This window comes from Manis javanica, chromosome 10 (genome assembly GCF_040802235.1).
Source record: "Manis javanica isolate MJ-LG chromosome 10, MJ_LKY, whole genome shotgun sequence".
Taxonomy (NCBI): domain Eukaryota; kingdom Metazoa; phylum Chordata; class Mammalia; order Pholidota; family Manidae; genus Manis; species Manis javanica.
The window spans coordinates 19,069,415-19,090,685 of record NC_133165.1 but is presented as its reverse complement, the minus strand read 5'-3'; the positions used below and the strand labels follow the sequence as shown (position 1 = coordinate 19,090,685).

General features: G+C 37.1%; 1 protein-coding gene across 2 annotated transcripts in view; it reads left to right on the top strand.

Annotated features, from left to right (window-relative positions):
• ZDHHC17 (zDHHC palmitoyltransferase 17) overlaps window positions 1-15,817 on the top strand; it is a 91,422-nt gene extending 75,605 nt beyond the window's left edge. The window contains exons 11-17 of one of the 2 annotated variants that reach the window (XM_073214826.1): window positions 3,254-3,376; window positions 4,394-4,456; window positions 7,012-7,105; window positions 7,964-8,047; window positions 9,523-9,680; window positions 10,299-10,393; window positions 12,971-15,817. In XM_073214826.1, coding sequence (XP_073070927.1) covers window positions 3,254-3,376; window positions 4,394-4,456; window positions 7,012-7,105; window positions 7,964-8,047; window positions 9,523-9,680; window positions 10,299-10,393; window positions 12,971-13,109 — 756 coding nt within the window. In that variant the 3' untranslated portion in view covers window positions 13,110-15,817. The remainder of the gene's footprint in view (window positions 1-3,253; window positions 3,377-4,393; window positions 4,457-7,011; window positions 7,106-7,963; window positions 8,048-9,522; window positions 9,681-10,298; window positions 10,394-12,970) is intronic. The other variant, XM_073214827.1, reaches the window with a different exon arrangement.
• The last annotated feature ends 5,454 nt before the right edge of the window (window positions 15,818-21,271 follow it).

The following is a 21,271-nucleotide window of genomic DNA, read 5'->3' as shown; positions in this document are numbered from 1 at the left end:
TTACTTTTAGGGTTTCTTTGTTTTCTATGTGTCTCTCATTTCTTTTTAACATTCTCTAAGCTTGTTAATTCCTATATTCAGGCATCCAGTCACTACCTTCTGTGAGTTCCAGCAGCATTGTTACAACACTGTTGAGCACCTTTTTATGCATGTGTGCAGGTTTTCCTGATGTCATTAGAAGATGTCTAATTTAAGTTCTTAATTTATGTGTGTTTGGTTACTGTATATAATGCATGACGCAGTCTTCTTTCTCCTTATTAGAGAACTCATCGCCCCAACATCCTCCTTCACCCAGTTGCAGTATCACCCTTGATATTTATCAATTTTCTTGTAATCTGTTCAGTTTATTCATCTGCTTGCCTGTGCCAATACTGTGTATCTTAGTAGCTTTAGTCTTAAATCATGGTATCTGGTAGGCCAGGTTTCCCAACTTTTTTCTCAGGAATATCTCAGCTCTTTCGGCCTTTTGCACTTTTATTTAAATATTTTTGAGTCAGCTCTTTAAGTTCCATGAAAAGCCTGATGCAATTTTGATTAAAATTCTACTTGAATTATAGAGTAATTCAGAGAAAAGTGACTCATTTTTGATATTCAGACCTTTGTCATTATGAAAGAGTGTAGACCAAGTGGCTTAAATAACAGATTAATTTTTTAGCAGTTCTGCATTAGGACTGCAGAACCATAGCCAGCATAGTTGTATCCAAACAAGGGCTTTCTTCCTGGCTTACAGTGTGTTTGCTTGTAGGGGAGAGAGGCTAAGAGAGAGCTCTTCTTTCCCAGCCATAGTCCTATCAGATTAGGGTCCCACTCATGTGACTTCATTTAATCTTAACTATCTGCTAAAGACCCTGTCTCCAGATAGTCACGTTGGAGGTTAGGGCTTCAACGTAAGAATTTTTGAGGTGGAGGATGTGATTCAATCCATAGCAGAGGGCGGGGTGTGACTTATGAGAGAGAGCTCTGACTTTTCTTCCCTTCTAGTTACCCATACTACTTACACAAGTGGAGGTGGGATTCAGAACTACCCCAGGCAGCCTGCCTCACCAGAATCGTCTTTCATTGACCTCCAGTTTGAATGTTACGGTATAGTGTGGCTTGTATGCTTTCTGAAGTTGCTGCTGGTATTCTGCGGAGCAATTGGTTTGTTAGACTTACTGTTTTTGGTTCATTTTGTTGGGTATTATGGTAAGTTGGAGCTGCAGTTCACAGCAGGCATCAAAATAATATCGAAGTCAGTGAGAGAGATATGGGGGAGAAGATTCCATAAACATTTACACGAAAACATTGATGACAAATTCTTGTTTTATCTCTAATTGGAGCTTACAAGCATGTACAAGTAGGACAACACAGGAACTCTACTCTTTCTTTATAAAAGTGGCAACTTTTTTCTTTACTCAGTGCTGATGCAAATACAGTAATCAAGCAATATTTGTGGCTGGGGAGTTATAAATTGATATCTGCTTCTGGAAATAATCTGACACTGTAAAAATATATTTCAAGCTTTAAAAATGTTCAAATCCAAAGATCCTATTCCCATAATATTTAATGACCCAGGATATTCTGCTGAGTACTTTGCAGAGGCAGAAAGCGTAGGGAGTAAGAGACTGGATTTTAATACCTGTTCCACCTGTAATTCACTATGTAGCCTTTGATAATTTAACTAACATCTGCCTCAGTTTTGTCCTCTGTAATGGGGGGATAGCAGGATTTATCAAAGGGTTTTTGTTTAGCTTAGTGGCACATTGTGACTAATAAGTAGTACTTCCTTTATTAATGTTAATAAATACACTGATCTCACTTATGATTTAAAAATGTGGAATACCAAGAATAAAAGGAGTTTCTCAGTTATTGAGTTACTGTTTTTGTCTTTATATTTCTTAGTGTTTACTAATTTCATCAGGAAAAAAGGATATTTTAAACCTTTGTGAGAGTAACCATGCCATTTGTAGAGTGCCTATGTCAGTTAAATGTTTAAAACGAACTGGTCTGAGCTGTTTTCAAACTACCATTTGAAGATACCTAATCTCTTTACCTCTAAAGAACAGCAAACAAAGTAAGTTTCTTTGCTGAATATCCCTTTCAAATCTGTAGTCATATATTGAACTGCTAGTTGGCCCCCTGCAAACTTAATCTAGGCTATAAACCTAACCTGTTTACTTACACTTTTGCACCTTGAAACTGTTAATAGTAGGTAAAGGTACTGCCCCTGAAAAATGCCAGGTTTCAGCGTACTTTATATGTACATTTACCAACTTTATTCTCAAGAGATTTTTAGCTGTTGATACTTAACCTGTGTAAACTCTTAGGGTATTCCAGTATCCAGATACATTGTGTCTCAGGAGTGTATTGCTTTAGCAACATTGCTGTATTTTTCCTAGTGTTACTTAAACTAGTCTTTGATTCTTCACTTGTATTTTTAAATGCCTATCACATTTCTTAACGTTTTCACTAGGTAGGAAAATGTGAACATAGGAACTATTTCTCTTTTAAGCATGTTTAGAAATATCTTTTCCAAAATAAAGGTCAACTTGAATATGATAAGGCAACAGAGAATTTAAATGCAATCTTTTAAGTACATGGGTGTTTATCTGAAGTGTTTGGTGGATATATAAAGATTTTTAATGCATGCAGATAAAGTAATATGTTAATTTTGAACATAAAAAATTCCTTCATTTTTGTTAAAATAGGGATCACCTAAAAATGGTTTTTATTCATTGATTTAGTATATCACTGACTTAAAGGTGTCAGATACAGTGCCTTCTAAGCACAGTAGGCTGTGCATCAGTTTCATAGAAAGTGTCAGGTAAACCTACCCTACATGCTTTAAAGTTCATAAAGAAATCACATTTTTACTTTTTTTTTTTTGAGAGGGCATATCTCATATTTATTGATCAAATGGTTGTTAACAACAATAAAATTCTGTATAGGGGACTCTGCTCAGTGGACAATCATTAATCCACCCCAAGCCTAATTCTCGTCAGTCTCCAATCTTCTGAAGCATAACAAACAAGTTCTTACATGGTGAACAAATTCTTACATAGTGAATAAGTTCTTACATGGTCACATTTTTACTTTTTACATTAGTTATAAGCATAATGAGAAAATGTGTCTCCTTTGATGTAATAAATAAACCACCTTGTATTTTTGATTGGTAGGTCTTTCTGTGTGGTAAAATTTTAAACAGTTAATAAATTTACCTGTAATGGTAACTCATATATCATTGCTTCTTTGGATTCCTTAACTTTAGGCACATCTCAACTTTTTATTTATCCATCTTCCATTCCTTGCCAATAGTGTTGCACTTTTCTACAATTTTGGAAAATCTTGGAAGTCAGATCCAGGAATTATCAAAGCTACAGAAGAACAAAAGAAAAAGGTAGCAGATATCTAATCAGTTGTGTATTTTAATTGCCACATTATCAGTATTTGTAGGAGATACTAGAGTATGAAGAGAGAAACTGTCTCCTAGAAGTTGAAAGATCTCAACCAGAGTGTGTATGCTTGGTCCTCACTCTGGGACTCTTGTGATGCATGTCTTTACACCCTCCATGGCATCTTACAGTTTCCTACTTCTCTCCTTTATAAGGACTGATTACTTTCAAGGTTGAGTGCAGTATTTTAAACACTTCTGTAAGCCCTCATCAAAGACATTCAGTTTATGTTTGTTGAATGACATGCAAATTCAAAAGCCTGTAACCTGGTTGATAGGTGCAGACGCATCATTTCAGTAACCGGCATGTTTGTGTATGTGATGCTGGGCACCTCTCACCTATAACCCAAATACTTAGAAGACCAAATTTATAATCCAAAGATGTAACACAAGTATAGAATTGGACTAGATGTGATTAGATTATTTTAAGAGCTGATTTATACAGTCTGTAAAAACAAAACAAATCCTAATGAATTATTCCTGTCACAATAGACTAAAACACTAGCAAGTTCCTAGGGTCTGCAGCCCCTTTCTCTAGGCTGTGCAGATTGCTGCCTTTATGTAGTAGTATTCTTCAGAACTTATGTTAATTGATTTGCCAGGTTTTCCTAGTCATAAGTTCAGAATTAGAATTTCTTAGTTCTGAAGACTCACTTCTTTATGGGACGTTAGTTCTCTTTTCATGTGTTATGATCAAAACCTATACAGACTAGTTCTTAGGATAGGTAACTTAGTCTTGTTCTCAGGAATTTTCTTTTAACTGAACTTGGGTTGTCTTTTCATATATCCAAGAAATAAAATTCTTGTGTTCATATTACAACGAAATAGCAGCAGTAAATGAACCAAAGATTTTATTTTGAGCTGAAAACATTGTCTAGTTAAAAATGAACATCGTGTTTATTGCTTCATATTGATGGCACAGTTCAGTGTTGAATAAAATATTCACATTTTTCTAATTCACAGACGATAGTTGAACTTGCAGAGACGGGAAGTCTGGACCTCAGTATATTCTGCAGCACCTGCTTGGTAGTACCTCTCCTTTACTCCTCCCGCTCTCCTCTACCTGGGCAGTGGCACAGTTGAGGGTGTGCAGAACAAGGAGAACAGTTGGTTTTGCTGAGCATATTTCATGTCCCCCCCCAAAAGGCCTTTTAGACTGTGGCACAAGAATGTCCCCTTTCCCCTGTGCTTACTCTGCTTGATCGTAGATAGACCTCAGCTGTGCTTATGATTCAGAGATGCCATTCATTTGTATTTGCTCTTACTCTGTTCTCTCTTAAAATGTAACTTAACAAATTAAAAACTAAGTTATCAAAGGTTTACTATGGTTCCCTAGTATATTGTTTTTATTAGTTACATTTCAAGAAAAATTTATAAGAAATATTTAAAGGTCACATTAGGAAAATCCACTAGCTAATTTATAAGACAACCTGGCCTCTAAACTGGTTCAATTTGAGTAGTTACTGCCTGTATTAGAGCTCTTTGCAACTTTGAGCACTATTTTATCATTGATATTAAAAGTTGTCTTCTTCATTTAGGTCATAGATAAAGATATATATGAAGTTAAATAGCATTTACTTAGGAATCAGATATAGTAACATTGACATTGTTTATTTTATTGTAGACATCAAATTTATACAGATAATAGTTTTGTGTTTTAATTATTTTCTGCTTAATTTTTGTAAGTACTTCTCATGAAAAATGTATAGACTGCCACAGTGGTTAAGCCATGTTTTTTAACATGGAAATGTAAATCATACCTGTCCTAAATGTTCTTTTATACCTTTAAGTTACACATTGCAACTAAACTAATGTCATAACATTTGAGTAATAATAAAATAATTGACTTGGTTTAGGATTATGGAATGAGGTTTTGTTTTGAAACAGCTCTAATTCTACAGATTCTCTAAGTTTTTCTTTAATATTCTTTGACTAAACAATTATGATTTTGAATATTAAAATATATACTGCTTTACTTTCGGGAGCAAGTTGAGATTGCTGACTAGATTCTTTGTGTTCTGAAGCATTCAAAGGTTTTTATTTCTGTTCTTTACAAAGGATAGTTTACAGGATTGGCATTCTTATGTTGAGGACATTTTGTAGAAATACTGTTCTGTTCCACAAAGTCAAATATGTATTGCTGATGTATTTGCCATATGAAAAACAAATTCTTTATATAGAGTCACTCAGTACAGTTTCACTGTTAAATATCTGATGGCAAAAACAAGACTATTCTTGTCAGGATAAGTGTTTTATTATATATTATGTTATTGTAAGTTGTGTACTTCTGGATGGGTAATTTAGTGTTGTAAAATAACCAGCATATCCTATTATAAAGTAATTAAGATTAACAGGTGTTTATATAGGTATCCTTCACTTTCATAGACAGGTCCCTCAGAAGACACAAGTAGATCAGAATTCCCTAAACATTGATTATTCTGTCATTGTCAAAGAGACTGTCATGTTCAGGAGCCTTGTGTCAGTAGTTCAGAATTCATTGACAAGTGTTGCCAATGGGGAAATACAGCTGAGGGTTAGGAGTGGGGGGTAGGATTGAATATATCCTACTTCTTTCTCTAAGTATGTTTAGTCTTACACCTGTGGTGAAAAATGACTTACTGTTTTCTTTGGCCCACAGATCAGTTTAGTTACCTGCAGAACCTGCATGACCCACATGCCTTTCCTTAGTACCTCAGGGCAGCGGGCAGTCTTCTGTACACTGGGGTCCTGGCAGTGCTTTGACTGAGCCAGCAGTGAAGGATGTTACAAACTGGTCTCTGGCTAATACTTCCAGCCCCACCATGTGTCCAGCATGGAGATACAAGTTGCCCTTTGAAATCACTGTGTATGTTCATGGGCTGATGTAATGCAGAGTAAAACATTGCACAACACTTTTTAAAACAGGAAGGCATTATACACATGACTTAGTACCTGTTGTAAGCTGAATTAAGGATTTTATGTTTTTTGCAAGAAATAGGGATTGCCTGAACTTCTTAAGCGTGTTGTCTGTTGGTCATACAGTTTGGCAGAAGAAAACACTGTACGTTAATCTGAGCTCTCAGGAGGCACAGAAAAATGTGTGCACGTACTGTTGATTGCTAGGTTTGTTAACTTTAGGATGACATTTTACTAATGATTTTGAATTTTAAAAGCTTTCACTCACCTTTGACATTTTTCGAAAAGAACAGTTTCATTTTCTTAAACAACTATTATCATGACTATTAGTCACAATACATTTTCATTTAGAACCCTGGAGAGTAATATGTTTTCATTCAGAAATTTGAGCGATGTGACATAAAGGTACTATCATTCGTCCCAACACCACCTGGACTTTGATTCTTAATCACTTTGTGAATGAATGGTCCGCACCTCAGCCTCATCCTTTTTGTCTTTGTTGTTGTGGTTGAGATTTTAAAAAGCAATAGTGGTTTTTGTTTGGCTTTATCCCTTTGGGAATTTTGTTATAATCCTTTTCAAAAAATATGATTTGATTTTCATAATTTTGAGAAAAGAAGCATTCAGCTTTTCTTCTCCCTTGGGTATAGTGCCTTCCATAATCTTTTAACATTACCTGTTAACAGATACGGAAACCAGTGAGGTCCAAACATTGTGGTGTGTGCAACCGCTGCATAGCAAAATTCGATCATCATTGCCCATGGGTGGGCAACTGTGTAGGTAAGTTGTGTTTATAATTTCTAAATACATTGTTCATTTAAGTTATTGTAGGTAATGAAGTACCATATTCAAGTAGATAGTAGGAAGTTCATTTCTGTACGTACTACACCTCCAGTCCCTCAATTACCTTCTTGTTGACAGGACAGCAACTCAGTTGTCAGAGGGGAAAAAAGGTACAAAGTCAGTGTCTAGGAAAGAGCAATACAGTTTCTCTTGTCAGTTCTTTCAGGTGCTGTTCTTTCCTGTTTTCTCCATTGAAAGACAGTGAAATTGATAAGGAGACAGGTAAAAGTAGAGAAAGTGAGGGAATAAACATATTTGAAAGAATGTGGTGTACAAAGGCAGAAAGGAATAACAGGTAAGAATTCCACATGCCTCAGTGATCAGGAATGGTGTATTCTTAGGGCAAGAACCAAGGGGTCTGAGGGGGCCCTTGGGGTTTTATGAGTTGACAGCAGGGAAACATTACCAAGATTGTGTGACCCTGTTTGAGAAGAGCCTTTAAAAAACCGGAGTATAAAATTTATCAGAGTAGAGGGGAGTTAGGGTTAAGGTAGACCTCAGCAAGCAAACAATAGAGCTAAAGCTCACGTTGTCATTGGTGCACTGGGACACTTGCCTTCAGAACAAGTGTCACTGCAGCCATCACGTCTTTGTAATATAAGCTTTCTTATTTTAAGATGTTATTAAAGCATTTTAATTTCTTGAAGAACATTTTATAACATAAACAGTGTATGTGATTAATGTCCAACTTGTATCACACCTTTCATGGCATCTCCCCCGCCACCCACAACCCCCAAAAGGTGTACTTCCAGTTTTATCTTAGCTGAAAAAAATTGCTTCTGTGTTATTCTTTAGGTGCAGGCAACCATAGATACTTTATGGGCTACCTATTCTTCTTGCTTTTTATGATCTGCTGGATGATTTATGGTTGTATTTCTTGTGAGTACAATTAGTTTTTTACTTTCTTAAGACACAAATGTTTGTAAACTCATGGTTCCATATTAACAGTAAAATAGGATAATCACAAGTCTTTTAACTAAAAATCACGGTTTGGGGCACCTCACTACAAAGAAGCAGAAAGAACTATAGATACAGAACCATCACACATATTCAACATAGAGTATTAGCAGAATTACTAGTGTGTTCTCTGAAAAATGTGTCTGCTTAATGTTAATAGGCTTTGAAAAGCTACTGGCTAAAATACACCAACATTTTTCACATCTGCTTGCTTTAGTAGTTCACAGATTTTGTGATTGTGCTAGTTTTTATGAAACAGTTGGGGAAGTATAATTGAAGTTAAGTTTGCATTAGAACTTGAAATATTTTGAAAAGTGAGGTATAATTATTGTCTTCTAGAGGATGTTAAGAGGTATTAGAAGTTGCTTTTTTAAGAATAAGTTGTCATTCACCTCATCATGTGGGTATAGTATCTTAGAAGAAATGATGTTTCTTTGTTGAGAACATAATTTGGAAAGAGTTTAAATGAAGATATGTTACTATGCTTTAGGCTCTGGTGGTACTCAGCATAAAGATGTAGTAGATCCTGGCTTAAAAATAAGTCTTACAAGGATAATTTCCTAGTCCTCCTGTTCCCACAGATAGTAAGAGTAATCTCTGTTACTGCCATAATAAAAAAAAGAGGCTACTTCTTCAAATAGAAATTAATAGATATGGTCAAAGATCTTGAACTAATTTTGACCCACTACGCCTTGAGAGAACATGGCCCTGCTAGTAACAGTAGTTCTATCTGGCAGCAGCTCTCAAAGAATAGATACTGTTTTGGAATAAGTTTCCTTCACCAAGGTAATCTTGTTATGCTATATACCCCCCACCCACAAAAAGTCTTAACTTCTATGTATCATCTCATCTTTGTGTAAAGAAAATGTTCTTTTAGGCACTGTATACATACAATACCAGTCAGATAAAAACTGTGTACAGTTGACCTTTGACCAACATGGGGCTGGTGGCCAGGGCCTTACTGATGACAGACATAGTCAGTCAGTGTGTATTTTGTATGTTATTTGTGTTATATACTGTATTCTTATAATAAAATAAGCTAGATATAATGTTTTCTCAAGCTTTTGCGAAACTCCAAAAAATTTTTCCTTTTTATTCATTAAAAAGAAATCCACATATGAGTGGAACCAAGCAGTTCAAATGCATGTTGTTCAAGGGTCAACTATTATTATAGTAAGTACTCTTTTTTTAGGATTGCTGCTTTTCCATTTCTGTCTTTGATGATTTTTACATAATGTATATTTAAGAGTATTAAAATTTTTTAAATTTGCATTGAAAGTCATTGATTAATTCTAGACTCTCGGATCATGTTTTCTAAGTGGCACCTACCACAGATGCCTGCATGAGGGTCTTGGGTGATCACTGAGTAAACGAGAGTACTTCTGCTCTGGTTCCAGACTGGGGACTCCACTGTGAGACCACTTACACCAAGGACGGGTTTTGGACGTATATCACTCAGATTGCCACGTGCTCGCCTTGGATGTTTTGGATGTTTCTCAACAGTGTTTTTCATTTCATGTGGGTTGCTGTGTTGCTCATGTGTCAGATGTACCAGGTATGTGCAAGTCATGCATCTGCTCTGCAGTGCACTAACTGGACATCTTAGATTCACTCCTTCCTTCAAAGATGATGAACTCTCCTAACCACGCTTTTCAGGGTTAAAAGTTTTCAGTTGACTTTTCCTTTCTATTTCCCTCTTTCCTCTTCTTACAGTAGAACTTTTGATTTACAGTACTATTTTTGACAGAACTTTTTGTTTGTTCCTGATTCAAGTACATCCAGTTGGATATATGTATGGGCTTAGATTGATGACACCATTAATCTTGTGTTCATTTTAATAGTAATGTTTTATTACCTACAAATAGTATTTGAGTTTTTTTAATTAGGGATTTTTTTTTAGTTTATTTTTGAAGTGGCTGATGGAGAAATCTGTGTATATAGTGTTTATCTGTCCACATGTATAATGCCAATTAACCTGTTTTTAAATATTTTCCGATTAACTGGCTGCATTTCAGAGTCAAAACGCTATCACGCAAACTAGTTTGACTTGATGATCTGATGGAAAACAAAGTCAAACTTCATCATTTTTCTCTCCATACTGGTCCTCTTCAGAATTAACATGTTTTACATTAAGTATTCAAAGAGAGTTAATGGTTTGCTTTTTCATCCTTAGATATCATGTCTAGGTATTACTACAAATGAAAGAATGAATGCCAGAAGATACAAGCACTTTAAAGTCACAACAACATCTATTGAAAGCCCATTCAAGTATGTACATGTTTATAAATTTAATAATTTCCCTTGGCATATAAAGTTCTTTACTAACTGAACTCAGCAAATACCTAGTGAATATGTCAAAGATAAATATTTTCTTTATGTATGGCAAAAGGATATGAAATAGGAAGTATTGCTTTTATTTCTCAATGTGTAAAACAGCTTATAAATCCTACCTATCTCTATGGTTTCTGCAGACCTAGCATTGGTTAGTTCACCAGAACTTTAGGATTCATCTAATTAATTATATGTAAATTTCTGATATTCTTTTTCTTAATTGCACAATTGAAACCTTATTGAATTACTACTATTTAGTATTTGTTCTTTAACCTTTCCATCAGTTTATAAATTTCCATCAACTGAAATTCATATTTAGGGAAATTTCCCAGACTCTAGTGCAGCAGCTTTTCAGTGCAAATTATTTATTTTATTTGCCCTCTGATACTAAAAATTTCCACATATCGAGTTTTATTTTTTCCTTTTTAAAAATAGAGATTTAATTGACATGTGTAACATTATATTAATCTCAGATGCACGATTCAGTGTCTGTGTACCTTGTGAAATGATGAGCACACTAAGTCTGACTAACATGACCTTACATAGCAGGATTTTTTTTCTTGTGGGAACTTTTAAAATCTGCACCTAGCTACTTTCAAATGTGCAATATAGTATTATTAAATACAGTCACTGTGCTGAATACATTACCTCTCCATGACTTAAAACTGGAAGTTTATACCTTTTAACCCCTTCACCTCTTTTGCCCACCTTCCTACCCCCAGCCTCAGGCAGCCACTGGTTAACCTCTTCTCTTTATCAGTGAGCTTGGTTCTGTTAGTTTGTTCAGATTTCACACATAATTGAAATCATATGGTATTTGTCTTTTTCTGTATTATTTCACTATGTGCTCTAGGTCCATCCTTATTGTCACAGATGGCAAGATTTCATTTTTATGGCAAAATAGTATTTCAGTGTTTGTGTGGGTGTACATGTATATGTGTATGTGTGTATGTGTGTGTGTGCATATATATCTATATATGCACACCACATTTTCTTTTTCCATTCACCCATTAGTGAACTTCGGTTTATTTCTGTATTTTGGCTCTTGTAAATAATGCTACAGTGAATATGAGAGTGTTGGTTATATTTTCCAGTTAGTGTTTTGGGGTATATTTTTAATAAAGACCCAGAAATGGAGCTGTTGGATCACAGGATAGTTCTATTTTTAAGTTTTTGAGGGAACTCCACAATGTTCTGCATAGTGGCTGCATCAATTTACATTCCCACCATCAGTGTAGAAGGTTCCCTTTTCTCCACATCCTCACCAATACTTGTTATCTCATGCCTTTTATATTGGCCATTCTGACAGGTGTGAGGTGATGTCTTCTTGTGGTTTGATTTGTTTCCCTGATAATTAGCGATGGTGGAGCATCTTTTCATGGTCCTGTTGGCCATCTGTGTGTCTTCTAATAGACATTAGGAAAGATGTCTCTTCAGGTCTCCTGCCTATTTTTTAGTTGGACTGTTTTTTTGTTGTCAAGTTGTATGAGTTCTTTTTGGCATCCTTTGCTGCACAGAAGCTCTTTTGTTGGATGTTGCTCCACGCGTTCATTCTTGCTTTTGTTCCCTTTGCTTTTTTGGTGTCAGACTCAAAAATTTGTCACCAAGACCAGCGTCAGGGAGCTTCTTGCTGCCTGCGTTTTCTTCTAGGAGTTGTATGGTTTCATGTCCTACATTCAAGTATTGAAATCCATTTTGAGTTTATTTTTGTGTGTGGTGAAAGAAGTGGTCAACTTTCTTTTACAGGTGGCTGTCCAGTTTTCCTAGCACCATTTATTGAAGGGGCTGTCCTTTTCTTTATATATGTATTTATTTTTAAAATTTGCATTCAGTTTGATGCTAAGAAACAGTTTCCTAAATAGGTAAAACTTATAAGTTCTGTTCAAGCTACTTACCTACTACCTTCAGTCTTTCGTAGTGTTCTTAATTATTTCATGCTTCTGGAAAGCATACAAACCTTTAAATAAAAGCAAAAATAAGAGAGTCAATTGGATAGTTTTGAGAATTCTCCCATAGGCAAAGTAATTATATAAGATGTAAAAGTGACTGCTTTTCTGGGTGTTACTAAAGTCCTAAAATTCCCTGAACTTGTCCTTGTTATGTCTTTTTAAAAATTGTTGCTCTTACCTACACTGCCAGATTCATGCTCCTTGTAGTTATTGGTCTTCTGTGCTCTCAATTTTAGGTACAGTTTATTCCTTGCCAAAGAGTTATCAGTCAAAGAAAGGTTTTATCAGAAATTGCATAAGACACAGGAATGAAAGAAATGCAAATGTGAATAACTATATAGTTGTGTAATCCATTAAACTTAGCAAAAGGGTAAAGAAAATTTAGTGTCAGCAGATCTGTGAAGAAACCTGAAAGCATATATATTTTGTAGAGTTAGGTTCTTTCTGGTAAGTAACCTCAGTTTTTAAGTTTAGAAAAAAATGTATGTAACACAAATTATATTAAACTCCTATGATAAGTTGTACTAATAGACTTTTCTTTTTCTTTTTTGGGGGGTTGTCTTAGCCATGGATGTGTAAGGAATATTATAGACTTCTTTGAATTTCGATGCTGTGGCCTCTTTCGTCCTGTTACTGTGGACTGGACCAGGCAGTATACAATAGAATATGACCAGATATCAGGATCTGGGTACCAGCTTGTGTAGCAGCATCTTTATCCTGTGAAGCATACTGCTGAGTGGTGCCTGAAAATTTTGTCTGTCCGTGTCTCTCTCGCACTCGAATCCACATCCTGCGAACTACAGCATGCTATATGTAGGGCTAACAGTGAATTTTACAGTCTTTTTTTTTCAACACTTTTATTAACAAAAGTAAACATGGACAGAACACACTGCCACTTCTGGGAAGAATAAAGATCTGAAAAAGAATTTTAATGGCTCTTAACATGGGAATTCACAACATACTCAACGTTTTTGTTTTGTTCTCATAACATTTTCACAAAGAGTGAACTTACTCTGTTGGCAGACATGGGCTGAAACTTCGATTCAGAGATACTCAATTCTAGCTAAAACTGAATTTATGGTATACAGCTAAATTTTATGGTACAGTCTATGAGTATTGCCTAATTCTAGGAGAGTTTTCTTAAATTGATCCAGACTAGTTCTATGTACATTATAGAATGTACATGTGAATACTGTGATGAAAATCATGTGGTTATATTAGGGATCTACTGTAATGTGTCTTCAGAGGCAAGAGAAAATAATGTTCCCCAAAAAATGTACTGACTATTTTATTGCTGTCAGCTGTTGCAAAGCTGATGTATTTCTAGTTCAGTGAAATAATTTGTAGTAATGCCCTGAGGTTTTATGGTCTGATAGGAGCATTTGCATGAGTATAGTCAGTCATACAATTTTGTTCAAACTTAAAAGCCCTACTAAGTGCATGATACACCTCTAGAATGTATACTAGCACATACTATCCAGTAAAACATAAATTAGAATTTAATTTTATGTGCAAACAGTTCGATTTTTAAGAGTTGAGGTATTTTCAAGAAAAGACAGAATAAGTAAATGCAAAATTCTCAGTCATAGAGACAAATGGATACACATAAAAGTCTAAGCTGCAAAATAATGAAGTTCCGCTAAAGATGGAGCATGATCCCTGTACATATAGCACATGTGAATAAAAGAAAATGATAATGGTATATATTCTGGTTTTTAAAAGGAAACTATCAGAAAGAATTTAACCCCCAAGACTATTTCAATTTTCCCAATATTGAATGTTTTGAAGTTTGTAAATGCTGTCTGAAACAGTTTCAGAAAGATTTTCTTATTGTCAAACGTGATGCACTGATCAGTTTTTGTTACAGCATTTCCATCCTCTCATGGTGAACTGTTAGTCACTGCATCCATAAATGCTGTGTACGGAGGAGACTCGGTTTAGTTCTCTTAGTGCTGTGGCAAACTGTGGTTCGAGCAACCTGTGGGAAACCCGAGAGAGCAAACGGGCTCGGGGAGGGAAGGAAAAGGTGGCCAGACTGATGACAGATCCTAGACAGTGTAAAGATTGTGTATCTGTATATAAATAATTTATCAAATAGTTTTCTCTTTGTGTCTGTGTTAGTATATTTAAAGCTGCTCATTTCATTTTATCCAACCAAAAAGAAAAGGGAGATAACTAATGAGCTTCTAGTGATGTTCAATATTGCTGTTAATAGGCATTATACCCTGCAAGTTCACTGCATGTCTGATGCTTGGTAAAATTAGTATTCTCTGTAAAATGCAGATTACAGGAATTAAAGCAATCTAGTGGTATACCCGCCCCTTGCCTTAGTAAGAGGAGCAGTGAAAGTGTACATAGTTGATGTTCAGTATTTCCAAGTACCATTTTTATATAGTAGTTTCTTTGAGCACAAGTCACACATCAAAATGATTGCCCTGTGTGTATGTTAGTGTTTTAATATTAGAAAATTGGCATATGTACTTTATTTTTGAAAAGGGAAGAGATGGGTGTGGGGTGGCAATAGCATTATGCCATTTTGTCATAGGATGTAAAAAATTGGTTAATTTTACAAATATGTCTGCTAGTTTTGACTACTAATTGGGGGCAATTTTAGATAATTTTTAAATTCAAAGTTATTTATAAAAGGCTAGAATTCGTTTTAATTTTTTGTATTTTGAGCCACTTCACATGAAGACTCAGTTGCAGTTTTTATCGAATACCTTTTTATTAATAGTCAAATACAGTGATGGCATTCTGGGTTTGGGTAAGAGTGTTGTTACCGTATTTTCTTTGTGGTACAATATTCTTTTTGGTGCAAAAGAGATGGCTTTCAGTTAAATAGAAAAAAACTCCAGGTGTGTAAGTACATGGAAGATACTAGCCATGTTACTGCTTTAGTACTAACATCTCTTAGCATCAGTGACATCTGTCACTCAGAAATGGTCAGATGGTCAGGAGCCAGCGGCACAGCAGCGTACTGTCTGTTCAGTGTTTTTGTGGGTCTTATGCGTGGAACCAGCTTAACCCAATTCTAAAGTTGTGTATGAAGGTGACCCTTCCTGGAATAGTTCATATCAGCTTAATTGGATACTTTTAGCAAATAGGAACTTATTTCTCAATTCTGAATATGAATTAGTTCTTTGGAGTTTTTTTTCCTTCATATTTTTATTGTTCCCAGGAATTTATTTGAAATATTAATAAGCATAAAAACAGCATCATTGTATGAAAGCTGTGGGTGTTTTTATTTTATATTTTCTTTATTTATAACTGTGCCAAGTATTATTTTGCTACTTACTGTATTACTCTGTGGAAAGAAAAACCTGTAAAATGTTTAATAAATTAGTGCTCCTTACATAAATTTAATCTGTCAAAATTTTGTAACATATTAATCAGAATAAATATTGACTCTTAAGTGTGTGCTTATTATTTCTCTCAGTTCCCTTCAAGAAATTGATAAGACACGGGCTGTGGCACCTGTGATGGGGAAAGATGGTTCAGTATATTTGCATCTGGGGCAGCTGGGGTTCAAGTGGCAGAACTAGGCATTGGCAAAAGCAAGAGTGGTGGTAGTATTCTTCAAAAATGCCTCCAATTCTATGTGTATGTGTGTGTACAATTAATATTTTTAATAAAGAGAATAAACTTTTAAGAATTTTGGATTCCACAGAGCTGTTTAGAATTCTTAGAGACTGTATGAATCTCCCAGTTTTAAATCTAAGTATGACTCAAGAAACTGTAGAAAAATACTAGAAAAGGAAACCTCCTGAACATTGATGGTGGCCACTGGAGGAGCTGTACATGACAAGTCACTGGGAGTGAAACGCAGAGCTGTTGAAGGAACCCTTTCCTGCTGTTCACATGGTGGTGGTCTGCAGTTATGAGAAATCACGGTATTAAATATTTTCAGATTGGACTAATACCCATTTTATAATTATTTTATGATAGTGAAAGTAATGCCTCCAGAGCTCTGTAGAGCTCAAGTGACAATTTTTTGAACAAGTATATAAAATAAAGCAAATTTTGCCTCAAGCCTTCAGTTTTCATTCCAGTTAGGTACTTCTTGTGTCTTCATTGCTTACTTCTCTGGATCCCCCCAGTCCTTACCGGGTTGATAAACTGTACCTACGATATAACTGGTTCTGAGAGCTCAGAGAGTTAATTGGGAACAATTGGTACATAACCTGGACAGGATGTCTTAGCTTATCAGAGAGTATACCATCAATTTCATAACATCCTTGGCATAAGACTCTTCCATTAAATGTCTTTATGTGACTTACAAAATAGAAAAATCTGTAATTCCAAGTGGAACATTGAAAATGGCCCTTGATCTGGGGATAGCTAACTCACAAACTCAAGGAAACTGGATGTGTCTCTTAGAAAACCTTTTGCCTTCAGAGTATGAGTTTATTTGGAAAAAAAATTGTTTTGCCCAGATAAACTACTAGAGTATCTGTCATCAGACATTTACTTGGATTGAGAGAGACTTTTTAATAGACAGCAATATTTCTAGTACACAGGAAGGGCCTGTTTGCATTCAAAACATCAGAAAGCTGCGTGGCTGCTGCTTCTCGGATCTCTTTAAGTTTACAGTTTTATCAAATTTGGTAATTTTTCAGTCACTATTTCTTCCAAATATTTTTCCTCTGTCCTTTTAGGAAATTCCAGTTACATATATATTAGGGTCCGTGAGACTGTCCTACAGCTCACAGATAAATTCATTTTTTAAATTTGCTTTTTTCCCTAGTGTTCATTTTTTATAGTTTTTAATGTCTTTAACTTCACCTAAATTTTTTTTGCACTGACTAGTCTGTTGTCAGTTCCATTCAGTGTATTTTCCACCTCCTACGTTATAATTTTCACCTGCCATGTTTGATTTTGAACATTTTTATCTTCCATATCATTACTTTTTGAGAATAAGGAGTTCTGTTATGATTAACTTCTAATACCCTTACCTGCTCATTTTCACATCTGTGTCATTTGTCGTCATTATGGGTCATATCTTCCTGCTTCTTTGCATGTCTGGTAATTTTTGGATGCCAGACACTAGGAATTGATGGTGGGTATTTCTGTATTCCTGTAAAAATTCCAGAGCTTTTTTCTGGGATGCAGTTATTTGGAAACTGATCCTTTTTGTTTTGCTGTTTGCAAGATTTGTTAGGAAGGACCAGAGCAGTGTTGAGTCCAGGACCAATCACTCCCCATTACTGAAGCAAGACCTGTGTACTCCATCCAGAGTTCCATGAGTCATGTTTCCCAGTCTCACCGGTGGGAATAGGCTCTGCTCCCTGCTTCAAATGAGCACCAGACGTTGTTCTGCGTCATTCAGATGTTTTCCATTGTCTTGAGCAGTTACTCCATATGGATGCTTGTACTAACAGAACTCAGCTGAAGACTTGCAAAGTGCGGGGTGCGCAGTGCTGTGCGTATTTTTGGAGTTATTTTTCTGCACAGCTCTCTCCAGTCCCTCAATCTCTAGCTACATTGGTTCATTGGTTCCTCTGGACTCTTGGCTCTGTCTCCTCAACGTGGGGTGCCTTCCAACTCCACTGGTGTTCTCCCGCCCTGCCCTGCAGCCTGGAAACAGAACTGGAAGCTCTGCTAATCCTAAAAACTGATCTCATTTTCTCCACTACTGTCCTTTGTTGCCTGTTGTCCAGTGTCCTGAAACTGTATTTTTTCATGCATTTTATGGTTTGGTGATTTCAAGAGGGGTAAATCAGGTCCCTGTTATTTCAACATGGCTGTACGTGAAGTCAGTATTTTTTTTTTTGGTTTTAATTTCTCAAATGGAAAAGACTTGTAGATGTAACAGTCAAAACAAAAGCTCTTTGGGGTCCTCAGTAATTTTAGAATGTAATTTAAGAATATAAAGCAGTCCTGACATCAAAAGATTTGGGAACCAATGGCTCAGACCAGCATTTCCCAGTGTTACTTAAAATGTTAGTGGTTCCCTGGACAGCTAATTCAGTGTAAGCCTTTCGAGTCAGAACAGGCTTCGTGACACCAGGATCTCCTGGTCTCCGTGCCCTGAGAGTCTGCAGGGAGAGGTGTGTGGATGTGTGGCAGTAGCTGTAGTGCTCCCTGACCTTAACTGAGCATGAAGACTTCAATACCTGGAGTTGCCAGCTGACCTACACAAATACACCAAACCATCACAAGGGTCTGAAAATACCCTTTTTTAGTAATTCATATCCCCCAAAGACAATTACATGAAAAAATACAGTTTTCAGGACACTGGACAACAGGCAACACGGTAGTAGTGGGGAAAATGAGATCAGTTTTAGGATTAACAAAGCTTCCAGTTTTGAGTTCCCAGGCTGTAGTGCAAGGAAGGGGGAACACCAGTAGAGCTGAAATGGGGCCTTTTTAGAATAAAAATACGTATTCGCCATGTACTTGGACTCATATTTAGGTTACTTTGGGGCTACCCTGTCGACTTACGTCCAAATGATGAAAGTGATTTGTCTTGTCACTGGGTTTCAGCCCTGGGCAAGTTCGCTATGGATTTAATGTGACCAAAGAAATTAACAGCAAAACGTTCTTGGGATGAAAGGGTCATACCCAACTTTATTTCCAGGGAGCAGGTCAGTCACTAAAATCCCGTTCACTCAAAGCGAGTCAGCATGCAGCAAGCTGGTCTCTGCCTCTGGGCCTCTCTGCCCACAGAGCCGTTCTCTGGGCCCCTCTGTCCACACAGCTGTCCTCTGGGCCTCTCTGTCCACACAGCTGTCCTCTGGGTTCCTCTGTCCACACAGCCATCCTCTGGGCCCCTCTGCCTGCACAGTCATCCCACACAGCTGTCCTCTGCGCCTCTGTCCTCTGTGCTGCCACACTCCAGCCTCTGCTCTGCTCTTCTGCAGCCTTGTAGACCTGCCACCGTGTCATGCCCAGAGCACTGGGCGGAGCTCTTTTTATAGAGTCAACAGCCGTGTATTGCCCACAGGTGTGCAGTGAGCTAGTCAACCATGGCCAGGTGAGAATCCTGGCCACAGGAACTCTCATTTTATCCACATGATTTCTCCTGGAATGTGCCCAGAACTGAATTCCCTTTTCTGCTCCACTGGAAGTTGATTTTACAGTTTTGGAGTAGCTGTTTTGCAGTGGGTCCCAATTTAAGAATAACTGTAGTTATGAGTGGATGTCTAAATTATTTATTTTATCAAGGATAAATCTCAAATTACCAGGCACTTGGCAACTTCATTTAGAGTATCTTCCTTTCAGGTATCTACTGGTATCTCCAGTTCAATTTGGGAAACATAGTAGGTATGGGAAATGTTGGCCCTGTGTGGGGACAGGTTAGTATGTACACCATTCTGGCAATCTATAGCTTCCTAACTATGCACTCAAAATTTCTATGGATTTTTGTTCACAGATCTGCCAGTCTGGTCAGGACTCAACATGAACAGCTCACTTTGCTCCACCTGTGTCAGCTGTGATGGTTCCGAAACCAGGGTCTGGAATAATCTGAAGGCTCGCTCGCTCATATCTGTTGGTTGATACTGGCTGGTGGGTGATAGCTGAGGCCATGGCTGTGACACCTACACACACTCCCCGTGTAGTCTGGGCTTCCTCCAAACGTGGTGGCCAAGTTTTAAGAGGAACATCTCAAGAGCAAGAAGCACGCAGAAGCTGTATCGTCTTTTCTAACTTAGTCTTGTCCATCATACTCGTTAGTTAGAAATGAGTCACTAAGGTTGGCCTTTATTCAGAGGGAGAGGAATTACACTCCATTTTTTGATGGAAATGTCAATTTGTGGGCATGTTAAAACTACCACATAATGAGAATTTGCTCCATGCTCTTCAACTATGTTGTCTATTGCTGATTAACTTCCCCAGCTCCCCCACAGCAGAACACCTTACAGAACACGTGAAGTGCTCGAGGCTATAATGTGCACAGCATGAATTCCTTCACCTAGTGCCTCCTCAGTCAGCTTTTTCCCACCAAGTTTCTGCTACTATTTTTATGTCATACATAGCACACTAGCTTTTTAAAACAAGTAATATAGTTAAAAGAGGCCTTGTAAAATTGTCAGGCCAGTTTAATTTTTACTAGTATACATTACAAACCAATTTCACCCTATCCCTGAAAAATAAGAGGTGGATCCAGTCTTTGATAAAGAACTAAGTTTCTGAGGAAATGAACTATTCCATATGGAGTCTAATGTTCTCTCTACATGAGCCAGCTGCATGTGCCAGGGCAGTGCAGCCTTCTTTGCCACATAGGCAGAACTGCAATGTGTAAGAAAAGCAACTTTCCAGGATTTAGTAAGCCACCATCTATTAGATTACAGTGGACAGTTTCTATAAACCTCAGATTCTATAGTTGTTTGGAGTTAGTGTTTATAGTGGTCTTTAGGTATAGATAAAAGTTTATAAATGTTTCCTATAACATGTACCCTCCCCTCCCCCAGGTTTACGTGCCTTTCTTAGCTTTTTAAAAGGCTTCTGTGGCCCTGCCATAGAGATTCTGTTTGTGAGGCTGAAGGGGGGCCACAAATCTGCCTTTTACTCTTCCCAGGTGACTAATGCAGCCTGTCAAGGAGCCCTGGTTTGGGAAACTGCTCCCAAAGAGCAAAGTGCAACCACCAAGCTTGGGGGGGGGCCAGGCAGGCAGGCATCGCCACCGGTTGCCAGCTCTAAGGAGCTGGACCAGGGAGGCCTGTTACTGGCAAGGCCGTCTGTCTTTGCTAGACTGCGTGAGACCCCCTCTAGGGGTATACTTGTCCCCATAAGAGAGGGGGGTCCCTTCCAACAGCTGTAATGCAATCATTAACTTAGTCACCAGTAAAATACATGGGGGATCCCAAGTGATTTCCACTAACTGAAGTTGTAGCAGTTGTTCCAAAAGACAAGCTGAAAGACTGAG